Here is a 27,313-nt window from a genome sequence, read left to right as displayed (position 1 = left end):
GATAACAGTCTACCACGGTGTCTCAGAAGAAGCTCACCAGTGGAAGATTGGGACATTTGTTATCCACACAAAAGCCATCTGAGAAGTCGCTGAGAAGGAAGCTGAGGCTTGGAGAAGTTAAATCACTTGGCCAAGTTCACATAGCCAGTGGGTTGTAGAGCTGCATTTCTAAGCCTGACCGTTTATGGTCTTCACAGCAGGCTCCTCGTAATGGCCTTTCTCAAGCATCTCAAGGTGACCTGTGAGAAGACCTTCTGTTTATTTCCAAGCCCCCAGCTATCACCAACCCCCCAGGAAAAAATTAATTCACATTATCAGCTTTCAAATTACTTCTTCTTGAAGGCAAAACTTGACATTTCCCCCCATAGCGTTTTGTCTTCTGAGGTCCTATAGCAAAATATTTTTCTAGGTTTTTGTTATTTCTGCCTTTACTACTGTCACTTCCTTTATTGGCCTGTTAGGCTTGGTCTGCTGTCTCTACTCACTGCAGTTATAATGTTACCAGCAAGTGCGTCTTCCTTCTCCCATTCACCACATTATGACACAATTGGAAATTCCCTAATGGAACCCATTACTCATTATACTAATTAATAAACCTGTCAAGGAGCACGTAGGCTTAGCAACGTGGTAGGCACTATGGATTCCTAAAGAGAGTGTCTGCCAGTAAGGAGCCAGAAACATTGGTGAAGAGAAAAGAATAACTGTCATTCCCGAGACAGACACTTAACTGAGATGTGCCCAGTTTGACCATTATACATATGAATGTATACATACGAATTGGCCACTTGCCTCATTTTAAAATGAATTTGATATGGCTTACGAATGTGTAGTCATTATAGCAAGTTTAGGCATTACATAAGCATAATGAAGAAGGAACACAAGTGTTAGATTGGGTAAGACAAGCACATAAAACGCACGCTACAAAACTACATTTAGTAGAGGTGCCCCAAATTTGACTCTCTATTTTTAGAAGCTGGAAGGAAAATTCAGTATGCGGATATTTTTGAGGAAGATTTAGTGAAAGGTCAGATGTTGTTACTTTAATCACTTACTACGAAAACAAGCTTGACATCAACAACATGAGCAGTGAAACCAAAGGAGGTGTTTGTTATCAGGTTCCATGCAGTGTGTGTCGACCTCAACAAAGCATAAGTGCAAGGGTGAATTAAATCAGTATGTCCTAAATAGAATTTTCTTTATGGGCAAAAAAAAAAGGCAGCTTATTGAGGAGTTAACTGTTTATTATGGGGATTTCGGGGTTTTTTAAAACAATGTTTATTTTGAAGATTACCTGTTACTATCCATGCAGTCATAGCTCCTACTTGATAATGGTGCCTTCTCCACTTTCCCTGTTCTAGTTGCTGATAAAAGTGAAGAGAAAGAGAAAGTCTGTCTGTGCTCTCTTTGCTTCCAATCATTCTCCTTCTGTCCTTCTCCTCTTGCAGTATTTCCAAGGAAGCCTGTGTCAGAGCCACCAGACCTACTGCCTGAATTACTCAGCTGCTGTCTTTTATCTTGAGAGTCTGAGGCAGAGAGGGGACTTCGGAATTTATTTAAAAGTAAAGTACCAGGTTCTTTTCTTTTATATTTTTCCTGAGACTCTTTGGATATAACAGGTACTAGGGATTATTAGACCCAAATTAAATGGGGAAGAAGGAAAATAAATGATCAACCATACATTTTAACTACAAACCTGCTTTCCTTATAAAGACATCATCCTCTGCATACTTAGGATTTTAAATGGTGCACTTCTGGAAACACTGATCATCTAATGTCCCTCCTGAGATTTTGGCTGGAGCTTTACAGTGCTTTATTTGTTCATTGGTTTGTTTTTGGAAGGAATTGGTGAGAAAACTAGAGTAGGAACTGAGGCTTTGTTTGTTACTAGAGGTTTGGCTCTTGCAGGATTTGGCCCCAGCAAGGTCCTATTGCACAAAAGCTGGGCACACCATTTACCTTGTATTCTGTGTGAATGGTGCTTCCTGGAGGACGTCAGAGCACACAGTGTAAACACTGCCCCTGAAGTTGTCCAGCATGGTGGCGATGGGTCCCAAAGTGTTATTAGAACAAGGAATCTCTGCTAGGGACCTTCAGTGTTTGCTAATAAGCAAAACTGAAACGAATTTTCCGTGCCTTCCCTACTTCCTTTAACCCCTTTTTGACATGTCTTTAGTCTGAACCGTACCTTTCAGCCTTTCACTATTATGCCAGAGCCCTTTTCATGACCCAAGAAAGTGGTCCAAGCCTTTCCAGAAAACCAGCTCTTCCCTGCAGCTGCAGGAAGCACCTGCCAGAGCATCACCTCAGAGCTGTGGGAGGAATGGCCACCACACACAGTTTCCAACAACTTTGCTGTGAATTGGTGCATCTTTGCCATGGCCAGGATGTGCCAGGAAACCTGGGCGTGGCATGATTGATCTTGGAAAGAGACTTGGCTCTATTTTTGTAGCTTCATCCTTTCAATGTTTTCTTTGCTACTCAAACCAAAACCTGAAAGCTCATTAGATTTCCAGGGTATGAACAATCTTGTTGCAAAAGTTTTCCCTGGAAGCTTATGGATGAGACCCTCTCCAAGCCCCCAAACTAGGGAGAATCCAGGTTCATTCCTCTCCCTTCCATGCTAGGGCAGAGAATAATTTAACAAGGCTCAGACATTGTTTTCAAGTAACTGGAAAATCCTGTAACAACTGTGACACAGAAGTTTATATATAAAATATATATAGCATCCAAAGATATTTAGGGAAAGGAATAAAGGATGCACTGTTGTAATGATGACATATGATACTTTTATAATGCATAATGTTTTGCCAAGTACTTTCTCAAACAACTCTTTTTTTTAATAAATTTATTTTATTTATTTATTTTTGGCTGTGTTAGGTTTGCGTTGCTGTGTGCGGGCTTTCTCTAGTCGCAGCGAGCAGGGGCTACTCTTCATTGCAGTGTGCGTGCTTCTCATTGTGGTGGCTTCTCTTATTGCAGAGCATGGCTCTAGGTGCACGGGCTTCAGTAGTTGGGGCACGAGGGCTCAGTAGTTGTGCCTCACGGGCTCTAGAGAGCAGTCTCAGTAGTTGTGGCACACGGGCTTAGTTGCTCCGTGGCATGTGGAATCTTCCTGGACCAGGGCTAAAACCCATGTCCCCTGCATTGGCAGGCAGATTCTTAACCACCACTCTCCAGGGAAGTCCCAATACCATACTATTTAATGACTGTAGCTTTGTAGTATAGTCTGAAGTCAGGGAGTCTGGTTCCTCCAGCTCCATTTTCCTTTCTCAAGATTGCTTTGGCTATTTGGGGTCTTTTGTGTTTCCATACAAATTAATTTTTTTTCTAGTTCTGTGAAAAATACCATTGGTAATTTGATAGGGATTGCATTGAATCTGTAAATTGCCTTGGGTAGTACAGTCAGTTTGACAATATTGATTCTTCCAGTCCAAGAACACAGTATATCTTTCCATCTGTTTATGTCATCTTTGATTTCTTTCATCAGCATCTTATAGTTTTTGGAGTACAGGTCTTTTGCCTCCTTAGGTAGGTTTATTCCTAGGTATTTTATTCATTTTGTTGCAGTGGTAAATGAGAGTGTTTCCTTAATTTCTCTTTCAGATTTTTCATCATTTGTGTATAGGAATGCAAGAGATATCTGTGCATTAATTTTGTATCCTGCAACTTTACCAAATTCATTGATGAGCTCTGGTATTTTTCTGGTAGTGTCTTTAGGATTTTCTATGTATAGTATCCTGTCATCTGCAAACAGTGACAGTTACTTCTTTTCCAATTTGTATTCCTTTTATTTCTTTTTCTTCGCTGATTGCCATGGCTAGGATTTCCAAAACTATGTTGAATAATAGAGGTAAAGTGGACAACCTTGTCTCGTTCCTGATCTTAGAGGAAATGCTTTCAGTTTTTCACCATTGAGAATGATGTTTGCTGTGGGTTTGTCATATATGGCCTTTATTATGTTGAAGTAGGTTCCCTCTATGCCCACTTTCTGGAGAGTTTTTATCATAAACAGGAGTTGAATTTTATCGAAAGCTTTTTCTGCAACTATTGAGATGATCATAAAGTTTTTATTTAACAATTTGTTAATGTGGTATGTCACACTGATTGATTTGCAGATGTTAAAAAATCCTTGCAGCCCTGGGATAAATCCCACCTGACCATGACGTATGATTCTTTTAATGTATTGTTAGACTTGATTTCCTAGTATTTTGTTGAGGATTTTCATGTCTATATTCATTAGTGATATTGGCCTGCACTTTTCTTTTTTTGTGATATCTTTGTCTGGTTTTGGTGTCAGAGTGATGGTGCCTCCATAGAATGAGTTTGGGGGTGTTCCTTCCTCTGCAGTTTTTTGGAATAGTTTCAGAAGGATAGGTGTTAACTCTTCTCTAAATGTCTGGTGAGCCATACCATTTTTAATTTTCTAGTTTCTAGTTGTGCCCTTTTTTCCACTTAGAGAAGTTCCTTTAGCATTTGTTGTAAAACTGGTTTCGTGACAGTGAATTCTTTCTGCTTTTGCTTCTGTGTGAAGGTTTTGATTTCTCTGTCAGATCTGAACGAGAGCCTTGCTGGGTAGAGTATTCTTGGTTGTAGGTTTTTCCCTTTCATCACTTCGAATATATCATGCCACTCCCTTCTGGCCTTCAGAACTTCTGCTGAAAAATCAGCTGATAGTCTTATGGGGATTCCCTTGTATTTATTTAATATTTTCTCTTTGTCTTTAATTTTTGTCAATTTGATTACTATGTTTCTTGGCGTGTTCCTCCTTGGGTTTATCCTGTAAGGGACTCTGCACTTACTGGACTTGGGTGACTGTTTCCTTTCCAGTGTTAGGGAGGTTTTCAGCTATTATCTCTTCAAATATTTTCTCAGGTCCTTTCTCTCTCTCTCCTCCTCTGGGAACCCTATAATGCAGACATTGGTGTGTTTGACATTGTCCCAGAAGTCTCTTAAATTGTCCTCATTTCTTTTCATTCTTTTTTATTCCGTTCTGCGGCAGTGATTCCCACCACTCTGTCTTCCAGCTCATTGATTCATTCTTCTGCACCACTTATTCTGCTCTTGATTCCTTCTAGTGTATTTTTTCATTTCCGTTATTGTATTCTTCAACTGTTTGGTTATTTTTTATATTTTCTAACTCTTTGCTAAAAACTTGTAACTTCTCACTTTATATATCCATTCTTTTCCCGAGTTCTTGTATCATCTTTATGGTCATTACACTGAACTCTTTTCTCGGGTAGATTGGCTATCTCCACTTTGCTTAGTTGTTCTTCTGGAGTTTAATCTTCTTCCTTCGTCTGGAACATATTCCTATGCCAACTCATTGTGTTTAAATTTCTGTTTGTATTTTTATGTATGTAGTAGCTTAGTTACATTTCTCAGTCTTGGATAAGTGATCCCCTGAAGGGGAAGTCCTATACGTGCCAACAGTACACTCCCTCTCATCAGTCAAGGGTCAGGGACCAACTGGTCCCAGGTTAGGTTCTGACCTATGTTTGTGGACTTAGTTCTGCAGGCTGCAGGATCGTAGTTTCCTTGCTTCTGGTGTCTGACCCCTGACACTGCTCTAGCCGTTATGCAGGCTTCCTGGTGGGAGGGGCTGGTGGTTGGAGCTGGGTCTTTGCCCTCTGGTGGGCAGGGCTGTGTGAGGGGGTGTGGCTAGAGGTGACTGTGGGCTCAGGATGACTTTAGGCAGCCTGTCTACTGATGGCTGGGGCTGTGTTCCCACCTTGTTGGTTGTTTGGCCTGAGGCATCCCAGCACTGGAGCTAATAGCCTGTTGGATGGGGCCAGGTCTCAGTGCCAAGGACCCAAAATGTCTGCCTCCAGCCAGAGTTCACATAGGTCCCCGCTATGTCCACCACCAGCTTTTATGACTCCAGAGAGATCCATGGCCACCCCTGCCTCCCTAGGAGACCCTTCAATACCAGCACGTAGGTCTGGCCCAGGCTCCTATGTAGTCACTGCTTTGCCCTGGGACCTGGTGCACATGGGACCTTGTCTGCACCCTCCAAGAGTGGAATCTCTGTTTCCCCCAGTCCTGTGGAGCTTCTGCAATCAAGCCCTACTAGCCTTCAAAGCCATATGTTCTGCTGACGTAGGGCTCAGAGCTCTCACTCCTGTGGGAGAACTTCTCTGATATAATTATTCTCCAATTTGTGGGTTGCCCACCCGGACAGTATGGGATTTGATTATATCATGAGTGCACCCCTCCTACTGTCTCATGTTTTCTTTTTTATGTCTTTGGATGTAGAATCTTGTTTTGGTAGGTTCCAGTCCTTTTTATCAATGGTTGTTCAGCAGTTACATGTGATTTTAGTGTGCTCGTAAGAGCAGGTGAGCTCAGGTCCTTCTGCTCTGCCATCTTGTTTCCCTCTACTCCTTGGTCAGGTTTATTCCTAAGTATTTTTTTTTTGATGTGATATTAAAAAGGATTTTTTAACTTTCCCTTTCTGATATTTCATGTTAGTGTAAAGAAATGCAACAGATTTCTGTGTGTTAGTCTTGTATCCTGCTACCTTGCTGAATTTGTTTATCAGTTCTAGTAGTTTTTGTGTGGAGTCTTTAGGGTTTTCTATGTATAGTATCATATCATCTGCCTATAAGGACAGTTTTACCTCTTCCCTTCCAATTCAGATACCTTTTATTTCTTTTCTTGTCTGGTTGCTGTGACTAGGACTTCCAGTACTATGTTAAATATAAGTGGTAAGAGTGGACATCCTTTTCTTGTTCCAAATTTTAATGGGAAGGTTTTCAGCTTTTCACTGTTGAGTACTATGTTGGCTGTGGGTTTGTCATAAATAGCTTTTATTATGTTGAGTTATGTACTTACTTTGGTAAGCGTTTTTATCATGAATACATGTTGATTTTATCAGATGCTTTTTCTGCATCTACTGAGATGATCATGTGGTTTTTGTCTTTTGTTGATGTGGTATATCACATTGATTGATTTACATATGTTGAACCATCCTTGTAACCCTGAGATGAATCCAGCTTGATCATGGTGTATGATATTTTTTATGTGTTGTTGGATTTGGTTTGCTAACATTTTGTTGAGAATTTTTATATCTGTATTCATCAAGATATTGGCCTGTAATTTTCTTTTTTGATAGTGTCTTTTTCTGGTTTTGGTATCAGAGTGAGGGTGGCTTCATAGAATGAATTTGGGAGTGTTCCCTCCTCTTCAGTCTTTTAGAAGAGTTTGAAAAGGATTGGTATAATTTCTTCTTTGTAGGTTTGGTAGAATTCCCCAGTGAACCCATTTCATCCTAGACTTTTGTTTGCAAGGAGTTTTTTTAATTACAGATTCTATTGCACTTCTAGTGATCAATTTATTTATTTCTTCTTGATTCTGTTTTGGTGGGCTGTATGTTTCTAAAAACTTGTCCATTTCTTCTAGGTTATGCAATTTGTTGGCATATATTTGTTCATAGTATTCTCTTTTTTACTTATTCTCTCTCTCTCTTTTTTTTTTTTTTTTTGTATTTCTGCAGTATCAGTTTTTCCTCTTTCATTTCTTATTTTGTTTATTTGGGTCCTCTCTTTTCTTCTCTTTTTTTTCCCCCCTGCATGGCTTTGTGGTCTCACTCATTGATGCCTTCTGTTTGCAGTGCCCTGTCAAAGCCTTGGTAGTACAGAGATAGACAAGGATAGCGAAATGTTTAAAAGCACAAGTTGTGGAGTGAGAACATCAGACACTCGAAGTCAGACAGAATCACTGACCCACCACTTATGGGCTGTGTGACTTTGGGCAGATTACCCAACCTCTCTGAGTCCAATTTAATGGATTATCCTACTTTTCCTCACTGATTTTTCTTTTTAATATTTATTTATTTATTTTTGGCTGCATTGGGTCTTTGTTGCTACGTGTGGACTTTCTCTAGTTGCGGGAAGCAGGGGCTACTCTTCATTGCAGTGTGTGGGCTTCTCATTCGGTGGCTTCTCTTGTTGCAGAGCATGGGCTCTAGGCATGCAGGCTCAGTAGTTGTGATGTGCAGGCTCAGTAGTTGTGGCTCACGGGCTCTAGAGCACAGGCTCAGTAGTTGTGGTGCACAGGCTTAGTTGCTCTGTGGCATGTGGGATCTTCCCAGACCAGGGCTCGAACCCGTGTCCCCTGCATTGGCAGGCAGATTCTTAACCACTGTATGACCAGGGAAGTCCTGTCTCTTTTCTTCTTGATGAGCCTGGTCAGAGGTTTGTCGATTTTGTTTACCCTTTCAAAAAAAATCAGCTCTTGATTTTATTGATTTGTTTCTATTGTTTTTTTGATTTCTATTTTATTTACTTCCTCTCTGATCTTTACTATTTCCTTCCTTCTGCTGACTTTAGGCTTTGTTTGTTCTTCTTTTTCTAATTCTTTTAGGTGGTAAGTTAGGTCATTTGAGATTTTTTTTATTTTTTAAAGAAGGCCTGTATCACTATGAACTTGCCTCATGGAACTGCTTTTGCTGCATCCCAGAGATTTTGTATGTTGTGTTTTCATTGTCATTTGTCTCAAGATTTTTTTGAATTTCCTCTTTGATTTCATTGTTGATCCATTGGTTTTTTAGTAGCCTGTTGTTTAGTCTCCATGTAATCATTTTTTTCTCGTTTCTCTTTCTGTGGTTGATTTCTGGTTTCATGCTGTTGTGGTCAGAAAAGATGCTTGAAATAACTTCTGTCGTCTTACATATAGTCAGGCATGCTCTGTGTCCTAGCATGTTTCCTATTACTTGTTTTCTCTATTTAGGAGCTCCTATATTGGGTGCATATATGTTAACAAGCGTAATATCCTCTTTTTGTATTGATTCTTTTTTTTTTTTTTTTTTTTTTTTTGCGCGGGCCTCTCACTGTTGGGGCCTCTCCCATTGCGGAGCACAGGCTCCGGACGTGCCATGGGCCCAGCCACTCCGCGGCATGTGGGATCCTCCCGGACCAGGGCACGAACCCGTGTTCCCTGCATCGGCAGACAGACTCTCAACAACTGTGCCACCAGGGAAGCCCTGTATTGATTCTTTTATCATTTTATAGTGTCCTTCTTTATCTTTCTTTATGGCCTTTGTTTTAAAGTCTATTTTGTCTCATACAAGTACTGCTACTCCCACTTTCTTGTCATTTCCATTTTCATAAAACACCTTTTTCCATCTCCTCACTTTCAATCTGTGTATCCTTCGCCCTAAAGTGGGTCTCTTGTAGGCAGCATATTGTAGGCTCTTGTTTTATTATCTAATCTGCCACTCTTTTTTATTATCTAATCTGCCACTCTATGTGTTTAGATTGGAACATTTTGTCCATTGACACTTAAGGTAATTGTTGATAGATATGTATTTATTGCCATTTTTAAACCTTATTTTTCAGTTGATTTTGTATTTCCTCTTTGTTCCTTTCTTTTTCTTTTTGTTTTTCCTCTTGTGGTTTGATGATTTTAGTGTTATGCTTGAGTTCTTTTGTTTTTGGTTTTTCTGAATCTGTTGTATGTTTTTGATTTTTTGTTGCCCTGTTTTACAAGTATGTTAACCCATTACTATATCTACTTGTATTCGAGTCATAGTCATATAGGTTCAACCATATTCTGAAAAAAGTCTTCTGAAAAAAGTCTACATTTTCTTACCCCTCCCCCCACATTTTATGATTTTGATGTCCTCTTTTATATCTTTGTGTTTATCACTTTGCTCTTTATTGTAGTTATCATTGCTTTCACACACACACAAAATAACTGTAATCTATATACTGGCTTATTTAAGTGATTTATTTTCCAATTGTGATTTTCTTATTCCTATAGATTCTTCTTTTCTATTTAGAGAAGACCTTTCAATATTTCTTTTAGGATAGTTTAGTATTGCTGTGTTCTTTTAGTTTTTGTTTCTTTTTGTTTTGTTAGTTTTGTTTGAGAAATTCTTTATATCTCCTTCTATTCTAAATGATAATCTTGCTGGGTAGAATATCCTAGGTTCCAGGTTTTCCCCTTTCTGGACATTGAACATATCTTTCCACTCCCCTCTGGCCTACAACATTTTCTGTAGAGAAGTCAGCTGAATGCCTTATGCGGGTTCCCTTTTAACTAACTCTGTTTTTCTCTTTAGAATCCTCTCTTTAACTTTTGCTATTTTAATTTTAATACATCTTCATATAAGTCTGTTTGTGTTCATCTTGTTTGAGACTTTCCTGTACTTGGATATCTGTTTCCTTCTTTAATTTGGGAATTTTTCAGCCACAATTTCTTCAAATACATTTTTGATTCCCTTTTCTCTTCTCCTTCTGGGATCCCTATTATGTGTAGATTGGCTTGCTTTATATTATCCCATAAGTCTTGTATATAGCTTTCATTCTTTTACATTTGTCCTTTTGTCTGCTGTTCTGATTGCATGATTTCCATTATTCTAATTTCTAGATCACTTATTTGTTCCTCTGCATTGTTTAGTTTGCTATTTATTGCCTTTAGCTTGGCTTTTGTTTCTGCAAATGAGTTTTCTAATTTTAACTGGCTCCTCTTTATAGTTTCTAGTTCCTTGTTACAGTAATCTTCATTCCTCTCAATAGCCTTTCTTAATTTCTACAGTTTCCTTTTTATTACCTCCTTTTTGAACTTGGGATCTAGTATAATAGACTGGTCTGTTTCGTTGTTTGTTGGTCTTTCAGGGGATATCTCATGTTCTATAAATTGGGAGTGATTCCTCTGCTTTTTTTTAAATTTAATTTAATTTTTTTATACAGCAGGTTCTTATTAGTTATACATATTGGTGTATGTATATCGATCACAGTTGCCCAATTCAGCACACCACCACCACCACCACCCACACATTCCCCCCTTGGTGTCCATACATTTGTTCTGTACCTCTTTGTCTCGGTCTCTGCCCCGCAGCCCGGTACATCTGTACCATTTTTCTAGGTTCCACATATATCCGTTAATATACATAATTTGTTTTTCTCTTTCTGACGTACTTCACTCTGTATGACAGTCTCTACATCCATCCACGTCTCTACAATTGACTCAGTTCCATTCCTTTTTATGACTTGAGTAATATTCCATTGTATATATGTACCACATCTTCTTTATCCATTCGTCTGTCGATGGGCATTTAGGTTGCTTCCATGTCCTGGCGATTGTAAATAGTGCTGAAATGAAGGTTGGGGTGCATGTGTCTTTTTGAATTATGGTTTTCTCTGAGTATATGCCCAGTAGTGGGATTGATATGTCATATGGTAATTCTATTTTTCGATTTTAAGGAACCTCCATACTGTTCTCCATAGTGCCTGTATCAATTTACATTCCCACCAGCAGTACAAGAAGGTTCCCTTTTCTCCACACCCTCTCCAGCATCTGTTGTTTGTAGATTTTCTGATGATGCCCATTCTAACTGGTGTGAGGTGATACCGCATAATAGTTTTGATTTGCATTTCTCTAATAATTAGTGATGTTGAGCAGCTTTTCATGTGCTTCTTGGCCATCTGTATGTCTTCTTTGGAGAAATGTCTATTTAGGTGTTCTGTCCATTTTTGGATTGGATTGTTTGTTTTTTTTAATACTGAGCTGCAGGAGCTGTTTATATATTTTGGAGATTAATCCTTTGTCCATTGATTCATTTGCAAATATTTTCTCCCATTCTGAAGGTTGTCTTTTCGTCTTGTTTGTAGTTTCCTTTGCTTTGCAAAAGCATTTAAGTTTCATTAGGTCCCATTTGTTTATTTTTGGTTTTATTTCCATTACTCTAAGAGGTGTATCAAAAAAAATCTTGCTGTGATTTATGTCAAAGAGTGTTCTTCCTATGTTTTCCTCTAAGAGTTTTATAGTGTCCGGTCTTACCTTTAGGTCTCTAATCCATTTTGAGCTTATTTTGTGTATGGTGTTGGGGAGTGTTCTAATTTCATTCTTTTACATGTAGCTCTCCAGGTTTCCCAGCACCACTTATTGAAGAGGCTGTCTTTTTTCCATTGGATATTCTTGCTTCTTTGTCAAAAGTAAGGTGACCATAGGTGCATGGGTTTATCTCTGGGCTTTCTATCCTGTCCATTGATCTATATTTCTGTTTTTGTGCCTGTACCATATTGTCTTGATTACTGTAGCTTTGTAGTATAGTCTGAAGTCAGGAAGTCTGATACTTCCATGTCCGTTTTTTTCCCTCAAGACTGCTTTGGCTATTCGGGGTCTTTTGTGTCTCTGTAAAAATTTTAAGATTTTTTGTTCTACTTCTGTAAAAAATGCCATTGGTAATTTCATAGGGATTGCATTGAATCTGCTTTGGATAGTATAGTCATTTTCACAATATTCATTCTTCCAATCCAAGAACATGGTATATCTCTCCATCTGTTTCTATCATCTTTAATTTCTTTCATCAGTGTCTTATAGTTTTCTGCATACAGGTCTTTTTTCTCCCTAGGTAGGTTTATTCTTAAGTACTTTATTCTTTTTGTTGCAATGGTAAATGGGAATGTTTCCTTAATTTCTATTTCAGACTTCTCATCATTAGTGTATAGGAATGCAGGATATTTCTGTGCATTAATTTTGTATCCTGCAACTTTACCAAATTCACTGATTAGCTCTAGTAGTTCTCTGGTGACATCTTTAGGATTCTCTATATATAGTATCATGTCATCTGCAAACAGTGACAGTTTTACTTCTTCTTTTCCAATTGGTAGTCCTTTTATTTCTTTTTCTTCTCTGATTGCCGTGGTGAGGACTTCCAAAACTATGTTGAATAATAGTGATGAGAGTGGACATCCTTGTCTTGTTCCTGATCTTAGAGGAAATTCTTTCAGTTTTTCACCATTTAGAATGATGTTTGCTGTGGGTTTGTTGTATATATGTCCTTTATTATGTCGAGGTAGGTTCGCTGTTTGTCCACTTTCTAGAGAGTTTTTATCATAAATGGGTGTTGAATTTTGTCAGAAGCTTTTTCTGCATCTATTGAGATTATCATATGGTTTTTCATCTTCAGTTTGTTAATATGGTGTATCCCATTGATTGATTTGCTTATATTGAAGTATCCTTGCATCCCTGTGATAAATCCCACTTGGTAATGGTGTATGATCCTTTTAATGCATTGTTGGATTCTGTTTCCTAGTATTTTGTTGAGGATTTTTGCATCTATGTTCATCAGTGATATTGCTCTGTAATATTCTTTTTTTGTAGTATGTTTGTCCGGTTTTGGTATCAGGGTGATGGTGGCCTCATAGAATGAGTTTGGGAATGTTCCTTTGTCTGCGATTTTTTGGAAAAGTTTGAGAAGAATGGGTGTTAGCTCTTCTCTAAATGTTTGATAGAATTCGCCTGTGAAGTCATCTGGTCCTGGACTTTTGTTTGTTGGAAGTTTTTTTTTTTTTTTTTTTTTGCAGTATGTGTGCCTCTGACTGTTGTGGCCTCTCCCGTTGGGGAGCACAGGCTCCAGACGTGCAGGCTCAGCAGCCATGGCTCACGGTCCTAGCCCCTCCACGGCATGTGGGATCTTCCCGGACCGGGACACGAACCTGTGTCCCCTGCATCAGAAGGCAGACTCTCAACCACTGTGCCACCAGGGAAGCCCTGTTGGAAGATTTTTAATCAGAGTTTCAGTTTAATTACTTGTGATTGGTCTGTTCATATTTTCTATGTCTTCCTGGTTCAGTCTTGGAGGGTTATACCTTTCTAAGAATTTGTCCACTTCTTTCAGTTTCTCCTTTTTATTGGCATAAAGTTCCTGTAGTAGTCTCTTAGGATGCTTAATATTTCTGCGGTGTCCGTTGTAACTTCTCCTTTTTCTTTTCTAATTTTAGTTTATTTTTTGTTCCCATTTTATTTATTTTTTTAAATCTTTATTGGAGTATAATTGCTTTACAATGGTGTGTTAGTTTCTGCTTTATAACAAAGTGAATCAGTTATACATATACATATATCCCCATATCTCCTCCCTCTTGCGGCTCCCTCCCTCCCACCCTCCCTATCTTACCCTTCTAGGTAGTCACAAAGCACTGAGCTGATCACCCTATACTATGCAGCTGCTTCCCACTAGCTATCTGTTTTACATTTGGTAGTGTATATATGTCACTGCCACACTCTCACTTCATCCCTGCTTACCCTTCCCCCCACCCCCGTGTCCTCAAGTCCATTCTCTACGTCTTTTTCTTTATTCCTGTCCTGCCCCTAGGTTCATCATAACTATTTTTTTTAGATGCCATATATATGTGTTAGCATACAGTATGTTTTTCTCTTTTTGACTTACTTCACTTTGTGTGACAGACTCTAGGTCCATCCACCTCACTACAAATAACTCAATTTCATTTCCTTTTATGGCTGAGTAATATTCCACTGTATATATGTGCCACATCTTCTTTATCCATTCATCTGTTGATGGACACTTAGGTTGCTTCCATGTCCTGGCTATTGTAAATAGAGCTGCAATGAACAATGTGGTACATGACTCTTTTTGAATTATGGTTTTCTCAGGGTATATGCTCAGTAGTGGGATTGCTGGGTCGTATGGTAGTTCTATTTTTAGATTTTGAAGGAACCTCCATACTGTTCTCCATAGTGGTTGTATCAGTTTCTATTCCCACCAACAGTGCAAGAGGGTTCCCTTTTCTCCACACCCTCTCCAGCATTTATTCTTTGTAGATTTTTTGATGATGGCCATTCTGACTGGTGTGAGATGATATCTTATTGTAGTTTTCATTTGCATTTCTCTAATGATTAATGATGTTGAACATTCTTTCATGTGTTTGTGGGCAATTTGTATATCTTCTTTGGAGAAATGTCTGTTCAGGTGTTCTGCCCATTTTTGGATTGGGTTGTTTGTTTTTTTGATATTGAGCTGCATGAGCTGCTTGTAAATTTTGGAGATTGATCCTTTGTCAACTGCTTCATTTGCAAATATTTTGTCCCATTCTGAGGCTTCTCTTTTCGTCTTGTTTATGGTTTCCTTTACTGTGCAAAAGCTTTTAAATTTCATTAGGTCCCATTTGTTTATTTTTGTTTTTATTTCCATTTCTCTAGCAGGTGGGTCAAAAAGGATCTTGCTGTGATTTATGTCATGGAGTGTTCTGCCTATGTTTTCCCCTAAGAGTTTAATAGTGCCTGGCCTTACACTTAGGTCTTTAATCCATTTTGAGTTTTGTTTTGTGTATGGTGTTAGGGAGTGTTCTAATTTCATTCTTTTACATGTAGCTCTCCAGGTTTCCCAGCACGACTTTTTTTTTTTTAAATATCCTTATTGGGGTATAATTGCTTTACAGTGTTGTGTTAGTTTCTGCTTTATAACAAAGTGAATCAGTTATACATATACATATGTTCCCATATCTCTTCCCTCTGTGTCTCCCTCCCTCCCACCCTCCCTATCCCACCGCTCCAGGCGGTCACAAAGCACCGAGCTGATCTCCCTGTGCTATGCGGCTGCGTCCCACTAGCTATCTACCTTACGTGTGGTAGTGTATATATGTCCATGCCTCTCTCTCACTTTGTCACAGCTCACCCTTCCCCCTCCCCATATCCTCAAGTCCATTCTCTAGTAAGTCTGTGTCTTTATTTTTGTCTTACCCGTAGGTTTATCATGACATTTTTTTCCCTTAAATTCCATATATATGTGTTAGCATATGGTATTTGTCTTTCTCTTTCTGACTTACTTCACTCTGTATGATAGACTCTAGGTCTATCCACCTCATTACAAATAGTTCAATTTTGTTTCTTTTTATGACTGAGTAATATTCCATTGTACATATGTGCCATATCTCCTTTATCCATTCATCCGATGATGGGTACCTAGGTTGTTTCCATCTCCAGGCTATTGTAAATAGAGCTGAAATGAACATTTTGGTACATGACTCTGTTTGAATTATGGTTTTCTCAGGGTAATATGCCCAGTAGTGGGATTGCTGGGTCATATGGTAGTTCTATTTGTAGTTTTTTAAGGAACCTCCATACTTTCTCCATAGTGGCTGGACCAATTCACATTTCCACCAGCAGTGCAAGAGTGTTCCCTTTTCTACACACCCTCTCCAGCATTTATTGTTTCTAGATTTTTTGATGATGGCCATTCTCACTGGTGTGAGATGATATCTCATTGTAGTTTTGATTTGCATTTCTCTAATGATTAATGATGTTAAGCATTCTTTCATGTGTTTGTTGGTAGTCTGTATATCTTCATTGGAGAAATGTCTGTTTAAGTCTTGTGCCCATTTTTGGATTGGTATGTTTGTTTTTTTGTTATTGAGCTGCATGAGCTGCTTGTAAATTAATCCTTTGTCAGTTGCTTCATTTGCAGATATTTTCTCCCATTCTGAGGGTTGTCTTTTGCTCTTGTTTATGATTTCCTTTGCTGTGCAAAAGCTTTTAAGTTTCATTAGGTCCCACTTGTTTATTTTTGTTTTTATTTCCATTTCTCTAGGAGGTGGGTCAAAAAGGATCTTGCTGTGATTTATGTCATAGAGTGTTCTATCTATGTTTTCCTCTAAGAGTTTGATAGTTTCTGGCCTTACATTTAGGTCTTTAATCCATTTTGAGCTTATTTTTGTGTATGGTGTTAGGGAGTGATCTAATCTCATACTTTTACATGTACCTGACCAGTTTTCCCAGCACCAAATATTGAAGAAGCTGTCTTTTCTCCACTGTACATTCCTGCCTCCTTTATCAAAGATAAGGTGACCATATTTGTGCGGGTTTATCTCTGGGCTTTCTTTCCTGTTCCATTGATCTATATTTCTGGTTTTGTGCCAGTACCATACTGTCTTGATTACTGTAGCTTTGTAGTATAGTCTGAAGTCAGGGAGCCTGATTCCTCCAGCTCCTTTTTTCGTTCTCAAGATTGCTTTGGCTATTCGGGGTCTTTTGTGTTTCCATACAAATTGTGAGATTTTTTGTTCAAGTTCTGTGAAAAATGCCAGTGGTAGTTTGATAGGGGTTGCATTGGATTTGTAGATTGCTTTGAGTAGTAGAGTCATTTTCACAATGTTGATTCTTCCAATCCAAGAACATGGTATATCACTCCATCTACTTGTATCATCTTTAATTTCTTTCATCAGTGTCTTATAATTTTCTGCATACAGGTCTTTTGTCTCCTTAGGTAGGTTTATTCCTAGATATTTTATTTTTTATGTTCCAATGGTAAATGGGAGTGTTTTCTTGATTTCACTTTCAGATTTTTCATCATTACTGTATAGGAATGCCAGAGATTTCTGTGCATTAATTTCGTATCCTGCAACTTTACCAGATTCATTGATTAGCTCTAGCAGTTTTCTGGTAGCATCTTTAAGATACCCTATGTATAGTATCATGTCATCTGCAAACAGTGACAGCTTAATTCTTCTTTTCTGATTTGGATTCCTTTTATTTCCTTTTCTTCTTTGATTGCTGTGGCTAAAACTTCCAAAACTATGTTGAATAATAGTGGTGAGAGTGGGCAACCTTGTCTTCTTCCTGATCTTAGTGGAAGTGCTTTCAATTTTTCACCATTGACAGTGATGTTGGCTGTGGGTTTGTCATATATGGCCTTTATTATGTTGAGGAAAGTTCCCTCTATGCCTACTTTCTGCAGGGTTTTTATCATAAATGGGTGTTGAATTTTGTCAAAAGCTTTCTCTGCATCTATTGAGATGATCATATGGTTTTTCTCCTTCAGTTTGTTAATATGGTTTATCACATTGATTGATTTGCGTATATTGAAGAATCCTTGCATTCCTGGAATAAACCCCACTTGATCATGGTGTATGATCCTTTTAATGTGCTGTTGGATTCTGTTTGCTAGTATTTTTTTTTTAACATCTTTATTGGGGTATAATTGCTTTACAGTGGTGTGTTAGTTTCTGCTTTATAACAAAGTGAATCAGTTATACATATACATATGTTCCCATATGTCTTCCCTCTTGCGTCTCCCTCCCTCCCACTCTCCCTATCCCACCCCTCCAGGCTGTCACAAAGCACCGAGCTAATATCCCTGTGCCATGTGGCTGCTTCCCACTAGCTATCTACCTTGCTACGTTTGTTAGTGTGTATATGTCCATGACTCTCTCTCGCCCTGTCAATGTTTGCTAGTATGTTGTTGAGGATTTTTGCATCTATGTTCATCAGTGATATTGGCCTGTAGTTTTCTTTCTTTGTGACATCCCTGTCTGGTTTTGGTATCAAGGTGATGGTAGCCTCGTAGAAGGAATTTGGGAGTGTTCCTCCCTCTGCTATATTTTGGAAGAGTTGGAGAAGGATAGGTGTTAGCTCTTCTCTAAATGTTTGATAGAATTCCCCTGTGAAGCCATCTGGTCCTGGGCTTTTGTTTGTTGAAAGATTTTTAATCACAGTTTCAATTTCAGTGCTTGTGATTGGTCTGTTCATATTTTCTATTTCTTCCTGATTCAGTCTTGGCAGGTTGTGCATTTCTAAGAATTTGTCCATTTCTTCCAGGTTATCCATTATATTGGCATATAGTTGCTTGTAGTAATCTGTCATGATCTTTTGTATTTCTGCAGTGTCAGTTGTTACTTCTCCTTTTTCATTTCTAATTCTATTGATTTGAGTCTTCACTTTTTTTCTTGATGAGTCTGGCTAATGGTTTATCAATTTTGTTTATCTTCTCAAAGAACCAGCTTTTAGTTTTATTGATCTTTGTTATTGTTGCCTTCATTTCATTTTCATTTATTTCTTTTTTTTTTTTTTTTTTTTTTTTTTTTTTTTTTTTTTTAAACATCTTTATTGGGGTATAATTGCTTTACAATGGTGTGTTAGTTTCTGCTTTACAACAAAGTGAATCAGCTATACATATACATATGTTCCCATATGTCTTCCCTCTTGCGTCTCCCTCCCTCCCACTCTCCCCATCCCACCCTTCCAGGCTGTCACAAAGCACCGAGCTAATATCCCTGTGCCTTGCGGCTGCTTCCCCCCAGCTATCTACCTTACTACGTTTGTTAGTGTGTATATGTCCATGACTCTCTCTCGCCCTGTCAAAACTCACCCTTCCCCCTCCCCATATCCTTAAGTCCGTTCTCCAGTAGGTCTGCGTCTTTATTCCTATCTTACCCCTAGGTTCTTCATGACATTTTTTTCCCTTAAATTCCATATATATGTGTTAGCATACGGTATTTGTCTTTGTCTTTCTGACTTACTTCACTCTGTATGACAGATTCTAGGTCTATCCATCTCATTACAAATAGCTCAATTTCATTTCTTTTTAAGGCTGAGTAATATTCAATTGTGTATATGTGCCACATCTTCTTTATCCATTCATCCGATGATGGGCGCTTAGGTTGTTTCCATGTCCTGGCTATTGTAAATAGAGCTGCAATGAACATTTTGGTACATGACTCTCTTTGAATTTTGGTTTTCTCAGGGTATATGCCAAGTAGTGGGATTGCTGGGTCATATGGTAATTCTATTTGTAGTTTTTTAAGGAACCTCCATACTGTTCTCCACAGTGGCTGAACCAATTCACATTCCCACCAGCAGTGCAAGAGTGTCCCCTTTTCTCCACACCCTCTCCAGCATTTATTGTTTCTTGATTTTTTGATGATGGCCATTCTGACTGGTGTGAGATGATATCTCATTGTAGTTTTGATTTGCATTTCTCTAATGATTAATGATGTTGAGCATTCTTTCATGTGTTTGTTGGCAATCTGTATATCTTCTTTGGAGAAATGTCTATTTAGGTCTTCTGCCCATTTTTGGATGGGGTTGTTTGTTTTTTTGTTATTGAGCTGCATGAGCTGCTTGTAAATTTTGGAGATTAATCCTTTGTCAGTTGCTTCATTTGCAAATGTTTTCTCCCATTCTGAGGGTTGTCTTTTGGTCTTGGTTATGGTTTCCTTTGCTGTGCAAAAGCTTTGAAGTTTCATTAGGTCCCATTTGTTTATTTTTGTTTTTATTTCCATTACTCTAGGAGGTGGGTCAGAAAGGATCTTGCTGTGATTTATGTCATAGAGTGTTCTTCCTATGTTTTCTTCTAAGAGTTTGATAGTTTCTGGCCTTACATTTAGGTCTTTAATCCATTTTGAGCTTATTTTTGTGTATGGTGTTAGGGAGTGATCTAATCTCATACTTTTACATGTACCTGTCCAGTTTTCCCAGCACCATTTATTGAAGAGGCTGTCCTTTCTCCACTGTACATTCCTGCCTCCTTTATCAAAGATAAGGTGTCCATATGTGCGTGGGTTTATCTCTGGGCTTTCTATCCTGTTCCACTGATCTGTCTTTCTGTTTTTGTGCCAGTACCATACTGTCTTGATTACTGTTGCTTTGTAATATAGTCTGAAGTCAGGGAGCCTGATTCCTCCAGCTCCTTTTTTCGTTCTCAAGATTGCTTTGGCTATTCGGGGTCTTTTGTGTTTCCATACAAATTGCGAAATTTTTTGTTCTAGTTCTGTGAAAAATGCCAGTGGTAGTTTGATAGGGATTGCATTGAATCTGTAGATTGCTTTGGGTAGTAGAGTCATTTTCACAATGTTGATTCTTCCCATCCAAGAACATGGTATATCTCTCCATCTATTTGTATCATCTTTAATTTCTTTCATCAGTGTCTTATAATTTTCTGCATACAGGTCTTTCGTATCCTTAGGTAGGTTTATTCCTAGATATTTTATTCTTTTTGTTGCAATGGTAAATGGGAGTGTTTTCTTGATTTCACTTTCAGATTTTTCATCATTAGTATATAGGAATGCCAGAGATTTCTGTGCATTCATTTTGTATCCTGCTACTTTACCAAATTCATTGATTAGCTCTAGTAGTTTTCTGGTAGCATCTTTAGGATTCTCTATGTATAATATCATGTCATCTGCAAACAGTGACAGCTTTACTTCTTCTTGTCCAATTTGGATTCCTTTTATTTCCTTTTCTTCTCTGATTGCTGTGGCTAAAACTTCCAAAACTATGTTGAATAAGAGTGGTGAGAGTGGGCAACCTTGTCTTGTTCCTGATCTTAGTGGAAATGCTTTCAGTTTTTCACCATTGAGGATGATGTTTGCTGTGGGCTTCTCATATATGGCTTTTATTATGTTTAGGAAAGTTCCCTCTATGCCTACTTTCTGGAGGGTTTTTATCATAAATGGGTGTTGAATTTTGTCGAAAGCTTTCTCTGCATCTATTGAGATGATCATATGGTTTTTCTCCTTCAATTTGTTAATATAGTTTATCACATTGATAGATTTGCGTATATTGAAGAATCCTTGCATTCCTGGAATAAACCCCACTTGATCATGGTGTATGATCCTTTTAATGTGCTGTTGGATTCTGTTTGCTAGTATTTTGTTGAGGATTTTTGCATCTATGTTCATCAGTGATATTGGCCTGTAGTTTTCTTTCTTTGTGACATCCTTGTCTGGTTTTGGTATCAAGGTGATGGTGGCTTCGTAGAAGGAATTTGGGAGTGTTCCTCCCTCTGCTATATTTTGGAAGAGTTTGAGAAGGATAGGTGTTAGCTCTTCTCTAAACGTTTGATAGAATTCACCTGTGAAGCCATCTGGTCCTGGGCTTTTGTTTGTTGGAAGGTTTTTAATCACAGTTTCAATTTCAGTGCTTGTGATTGGTCTGTTCATATTTTCTATTTCTTCCTGATTCAGTCTTGGCAGGTTGTGCATTTCTAAGAATTTGTCCATTTCTTCCAGATTGTCCATTTTATTGGCATAGAGTTGCTTGTAGTAATCTCTCATGATTTTTTTTATTTCTGCAGTGTCAGTTGTTACTTCTCCTTTTTCATTTCTAATTCTATTGATTTGAGTCTTCTCCCTTTTTTTCTTGATGAGTCTGGCTAGTGGTTTATCTATTTTGTTTATCTTCTCAAAGAACCAGCTTTTAGTTTTATTGATCTTTGCTATTGTTTCCTTCATTTCTTTTTCATTTATTTCTGATCTGATTTTTATGATTTCTTTCCTTCTGCTAGCTTTGGGGTTTTTTTGTTCTTCTTTCTCTAATTGCTTGAGGTGCAAGGTTAGGTTGTTTATTCGAGATGTTTCCTGCTTCTTAAGGTGGGCTTGTATTGCTATAAACTTCCCCCTTAGAACTGCTTTTGCTGCATCCCATAGGTTTTGGGTCGTTGTGTCTCCATTGTCATTTGTTTCTAGGTATTTTTTTATTTCCTCTTTGATTTCTTCAGTGATCACTTCATTATTAAGTAGTGTATTGTTTAGCCTCCATGTGTTTGTATTTTTTACAGATCTTTTCCTGTAATTGATATCTAGTCTCATGGCGTTGTGGTCGGAAAAGATACTTGATACAATTTCAGTTTTCTTAAATTTACCAAGGCTTGATTTGTGACCCAAGATATGATCTATCCTGGAGAATGTTCCATGAGCACTTGAGAAAAATGTGTATTCTGTTGTTTTTGGATGGAGTGTCCTATAAATATCAATTAAGTCCATCTTGTTTAATGTATCATTTAAAGCTTGTGTTTCCTTATTTATTTTCATTTTGGATGATCTGTCCATGGGTGAAAGTGGGGTGTTAAAGTCCCCTACTATGAATGTGTTACTGTTGATCTCCCCTTTTATGGTTGTTAGTATTTGCCTTATGTATTGAGGTGCTCCTATGTTGGGTGCATAAATATTTACAATTGTTATATCTTCTTCTTGGATCGATCCCTTGATCATTATGTAGTGTCCTTCTTTGTCCCTTTTAATAGTCCTTATTTTAAAGTCTATTTTGTCTGATATGAGAATTGCTACTCCAGCTTTCTTTTGGTTTCCATTTGCATGGAATATCTTTTTCCATCCCCTTACTTTCAGTCTGTATGTGTCTCTAGTTCTGAAGTGGGTCTCTTGTAGACAGCATATATAAGGGTCTTGTTTTTGTATCCATTCAGCCAATCTGTGTCTTTTGGTGGGAGCATTTAGTCCATTTACATTTAAGGTAATTATTGATATGTATGTTCCTATTTCCATTTTATATATTGTTTTGGGTTCGCTACTATAGGTCATTTCCTTCTCTTGTGTTTCGTGTCTAGAGAAGTTCCTTTAGCATTTGTTGTAAAGCTGGTTTGGTGGTGCTGAACTCTCTCAGCTTTTGCTTGTCTGTAAAGGTTTTAATTTCTCCATCAAATGTGAATGAGATCCTTGCTGGGTAGAGTAGTCTTGGTTTCAGGCTATTCTCCTTCATCACTTTCAGTATGTCCTGCCACTCCCTTCTGGCTTGTAGGGTTTCTGCTGAGAGATCAGCTGTTAACCTTATGGGGATTCCCTTGTGTGTTATTTGTTGTTTTTCCCTTGCTGCTTTTAATATGCTTTCTTTGTATTTAATTTTTGACAGTTTGATTAATATGTGTCTTGGCGTGTTTCTCCTTGTATTTATCCTGTATGGGACCCTCTGTACTTCCTGGACTTGATTAACTATTTCCTTTCCCATATTAGGGAAGTTTTCAACTATGATCTCTTCAAATATTTTCTCAGTCCCTTTCTTTCTTTCTTCTTCTTCTGGAACCCCTATAATTCGAATGTTGGTGCGTTTCATGTTGTCCCAGAGGTCTCTGAGACTGTCCTCAGTTCTTTTCATTCTTTTTTCTTTATTCTGCTCTGCAGTAGTTATTTCCACTACTTTATCTTCCAGGTCACTTATCCGTTCTTCTGCCTCAGTTATTCTGCTATTGATCCTATCTAGAGTGATTTTAATTTCATTTATTGCATTGTTCATCGTTGCTTGTTTCATCTTTAGTTCTTGTAGGTCCTTGTTAACTGTTTCTTGCATTTTGTCCATTCTACTTCCAAGATTTCGGATCATCCTTACTATCATTATTCTGAATTCTTTTTCAGGTAGATTGCCTATTTCCTCTTCATTTGTTAGGTCTGGTGGGTTTTTATCCTGCTCCTTCATCTGCTGTGTGTTTTTCTGTCTTCTCATTTTGCTTATCTTACTGTGTTTGGGGTCTCCTTTTTGCAGGCTGCACTTTCGTAGTTCCCGTTGTTTTTGATGTCTGTCTCCAGTGGCTAAGGTTGTTTCAGTGGGTTGTGTAGGCTTCCTGGTGGAGGGGACTAGTGCCTGTGTTGTGCTGGATGAGGCTGGATCTTGTCTCTCTAGTGGGCAGGTTCACGTCTGGTGGTGTGTTTTGGGGTGTCTGTGGCCTTATTATGATTTTAGGCAGCCTCTCTGCTAAAGGGTGGGGTTGTGTTCCTGTTTTGCTAGTTGTTTGGCATAGGTTGTCCAGCACTGTGGCTTGCTGGTCGTTGAGTGAAGCTGGGTGCTGGTGTTAAGATGGAGGTCTCTGGGATATTTCCACCGTTTAATATTATGTGGAGCTGGGAGGTCTCTTGTTGACCAGTGTCCTGAAGTTGGCTCTCCTACCTCAGAGGCAGAGCCCTGACTCCTGGCTGGAGCACCAAGAGCCTTTCATCCACACAGCTCAGAATAAAAGGGAGAAAAAGTAGGGAGAATTAGTAGAAGTATGAGTAAAGAAAGAAGGAAAGGAGGAAAGGAAGGAAGGAAGAAAGAAGCAAAGAAGGAAAGAAAGGAGGGAGGGAGGGAGGGAGGGAGGAAGGAAGGAAGGAGGGAAAGAAGGAAAAAAGACAGAAAGAAAGATGATACAGTAAAAATAAAATAAAGTATAATATAGTTATTGAATTAAAAAATATTTAGAAAAAAAAAAAAAAAGGGACGGATAGAACCTTAGGACAAATGTTGGAAGCAAAGCTATACAGAGAAAATCTTACACAGAAGCATACACATACACCTTCACAAAAAGAGGTAAAGGGGGAAAAATCATAAATCCTGCTCCCTGAGACCACCTCCTCAATTTGGGGTGATTCGTTGTCTAAAGGAGGGAGGGAAGGAAGGAAAGAAAGAAAGAACGAAGGTAAAGTATAATAAAGTTATTACAATTAAACTTAATTATTAAGAAAAAGAATTTTTAAAAAAAAGTCATGGACGGATAGAGCCCTAGGACAAATGGTGGAAGCTAGAGTATACAGACTAGATGTCACACAGGAGCATACACGTACACCTTCACAAAAAGAGGAAAAGGGAAAAAAATCATAGATTTCGCTCCTAAATTCCACCTCTTCAATTTGGGATCATTCCTTGTCTATTCAGGTATTCCACAGATGCAGGGTATATCAAGTTGATTGTGGAGCTTTAATCCGCTGCTTCTGTGGCTGCTGGGAGAGATTTCCCTTTCTCTTCTTTGTTTTCACAGCTCACAGGAGCTCAGCTTTGGATTTGGCCCTGCCTCTGCGTGTAGGTCGCTGGAGGGCGTCTGTTTTTTCGCTCAGACAGGACGGGGTTAAAGGAGCCGCTGATTCGGGGCCTCCGGCTCACTCAGGCCGGGGGTTGGGGGATGGGGGAAGGAGGGGCACTGCGTGCGGGGCCGGCCTGCGGCGGCAGAGGCAGCGTGACGTTGCGGCAGAGGCCGGCGTGACGTTGCACCAGCCTGAGGCCCGCCGTGCGCTGTCCCGGGGAAGTTGTCCCTGGATCCCGGGAACCTGGCAGTGGCGGGCTGCACAGGCTCCGCGGAAGAGGGGTGTGGAGAGTGACCTGTGCTCGCACACAGGCCCCTTGGTGGCGGCAGCAGCAGCCTTAGCGTCTCCCGCCCGTCTCTGGGGTCCGCGGTTTTAGCCGCGGCTCGCGCCCGTCTCTGGGGTTTGCGCTTTCAGCCGCGGCTTGCGCCCGTCTCGGGGGCTTGCGCCCTCAGCCGCGGCTCGCGCCCGTCTCTGGGGTTTGTGCTTTCAGCCGCGGCTCGCGCCCGTCTCGGGGGCTCGCGCCCTCAGCCGCGGCTCGCGCCCGTCTCTGGGGTTCGCGCTTTTAGCCGCGGCTCGCGCCCGTCTCTGGAGTTCCTTTAAGCAGCGCTCTTAGACCCCTCTCCTCGCGCGCCAGGAGACAAAGAGGGAAGAAAAAGTCTCTTGCCTCTTCGGCCGGTGCAGGCTTTTCCCCGAACTCCCTCCCGGCTAGTCGTGGTGCACTAACCCCTTCAGGCTATGTTCAAGCCGCCAACCCCAGTCCTCTCCCTGAGCTCCGTCCAAAACCAAAACCCTAGCCTCAGCTCGCAGCCCCGCCCGCCCCGGTGGGTGAGCAGCAAGCCTCTCGGGTTGGTGAGTGCTGGTCGGCACCGATCTTCTGTGCAGGAATCTCCCCGCTTTGCCCTCCGCACCCGTCGCTGTGCACTACTCCGCGGTCCCGAAACTCCCCCCTCTGCCTCCCGCAGTCTCCGCCCGCGGAGGGGCTTCCTAGTGTGTGGAAACTTTTCCTCCTTCACAGCTCCCTCCCACTGGTGCAGGTGCCGTCCTTATTCTTTTGTCTCTGTTTTTTTCTTTTGCCCTACCCAGTTACGTGGGGAGTTTCTTGCCTTTTGGGAGGTCTGAGGTCTTCTGCCAGCCTTCAGTAGGAGTTCTATAGGAGTTGTTCCACGTGTGGATGTATTTCTGGTGTATCCGTGGGGAGGAAGGCGATCTCCGCGTCTTACTCTTCCGCCATCTTCAAGGTCCCCCCCATTTTCATTTATTTCTGATCTGATTTTTATGATTTCTTTACTTCTGCTAACTTTGGGGTTTTTTTGTTCTTCTTTCTCTGATTGCTTTAGGTGCAAGGTTCGGTTGTTTATTCGAGATGTTTCCTGTTTCTTAAGGTGGGCTTGTATTGCTATAAACTTCCCTCTTAGAACTGCTTTTGCTGCATCCCATAGGTTTTGGGTCGTTGTGACTCCATTGTCATTTGTTTCTAGGTATTTTTAAATTTCCTCTTTGATTTCTTCAGTGATCACTTCGCTATTAAGTAGTGTATTGTTTAGCTTTCATGTGTTTGTATTTTTTACACATCTTTTCCTGTAATTGATATCTAGTCTCATGACGTTGTGGTCAGAAAGGATACTTGATACAATTTCAATTTTCTTAAATTTACCAAGGCTTGATTTGTGACACAAGATATGATCTATCCTGGAGAATGTTCCATGAGCACTTGAGAAAAATGTGTATTCTGTTGTTTTTGGATGGAGTGTCCTAAATATCAGTTAAGTCCATCTTGTTTAATGTATCATTTAATGCTTGTGTTTCCTTATTTATTTTCATTTTGGATGATCTGTCCATGGGTGAAAGTGGGGTGTTAAAGTCCACTACTATGAATGTGTTACTGTCGATTTCCCCTTTTATTGCTGTTAGTATTTGCCTTATGTATTGAGGTGCTCCTATGTTGGGTGCATAACTATTTACAATTTTATATCTTCTTCTTGGATTGATCCCTTGATCATTATGTAGTGTCCTTCTTTGTGTCCTCTAATAGTCTTTATTTTAAAGTCTATTTTGTCTGATATGAGAATTGCTACTCCAGCTTTCTTTTGGTTTCCATTTGCATGGAATATCTTTTTCCATCCCCTTACTTTCAGTCTGTATGTGTCTCTAGGTCTGAAGTGGGTCTCTTGTAGACAGCATACATATGGGTCTTGTTTTTGTATCCATTCAGCCAATCTGTTTCTTTTGGT

At 39.5% G+C, this 27,313-nt stretch overlaps 1 protein-coding gene across 1 annotated transcript in view; it reads left to right on the top strand.

Moving 5' to 3' along the window:
* The window catches only part of PLEKHG7 (pleckstrin homology and RhoGEF domain containing G7), a 95,979-nt gene that overhangs the window by 34,438 nt on the left and 34,228 nt on the right, over nucleotides 1-27,313 (top strand). Inside the window, 1 exon segment of the mRNA XM_032646926.1 lies at nucleotides 1,446-1,559. Coding sequence (XP_032502817.1) covers nucleotides 1,446-1,559 — 114 coding nt within the window.

This window comes from Phocoena sinus, chromosome 10 (genome assembly GCF_008692025.1).
Source record: "Phocoena sinus isolate mPhoSin1 chromosome 10, mPhoSin1.pri, whole genome shotgun sequence".
NCBI classification, from domain to species: domain Eukaryota; kingdom Metazoa; phylum Chordata; class Mammalia; order Artiodactyla; family Phocoenidae; genus Phocoena; species Phocoena sinus.
Note: the sequence above shows the minus strand (reverse complement) of the source record. Positions and strands in the feature narration are given on the sequence as shown.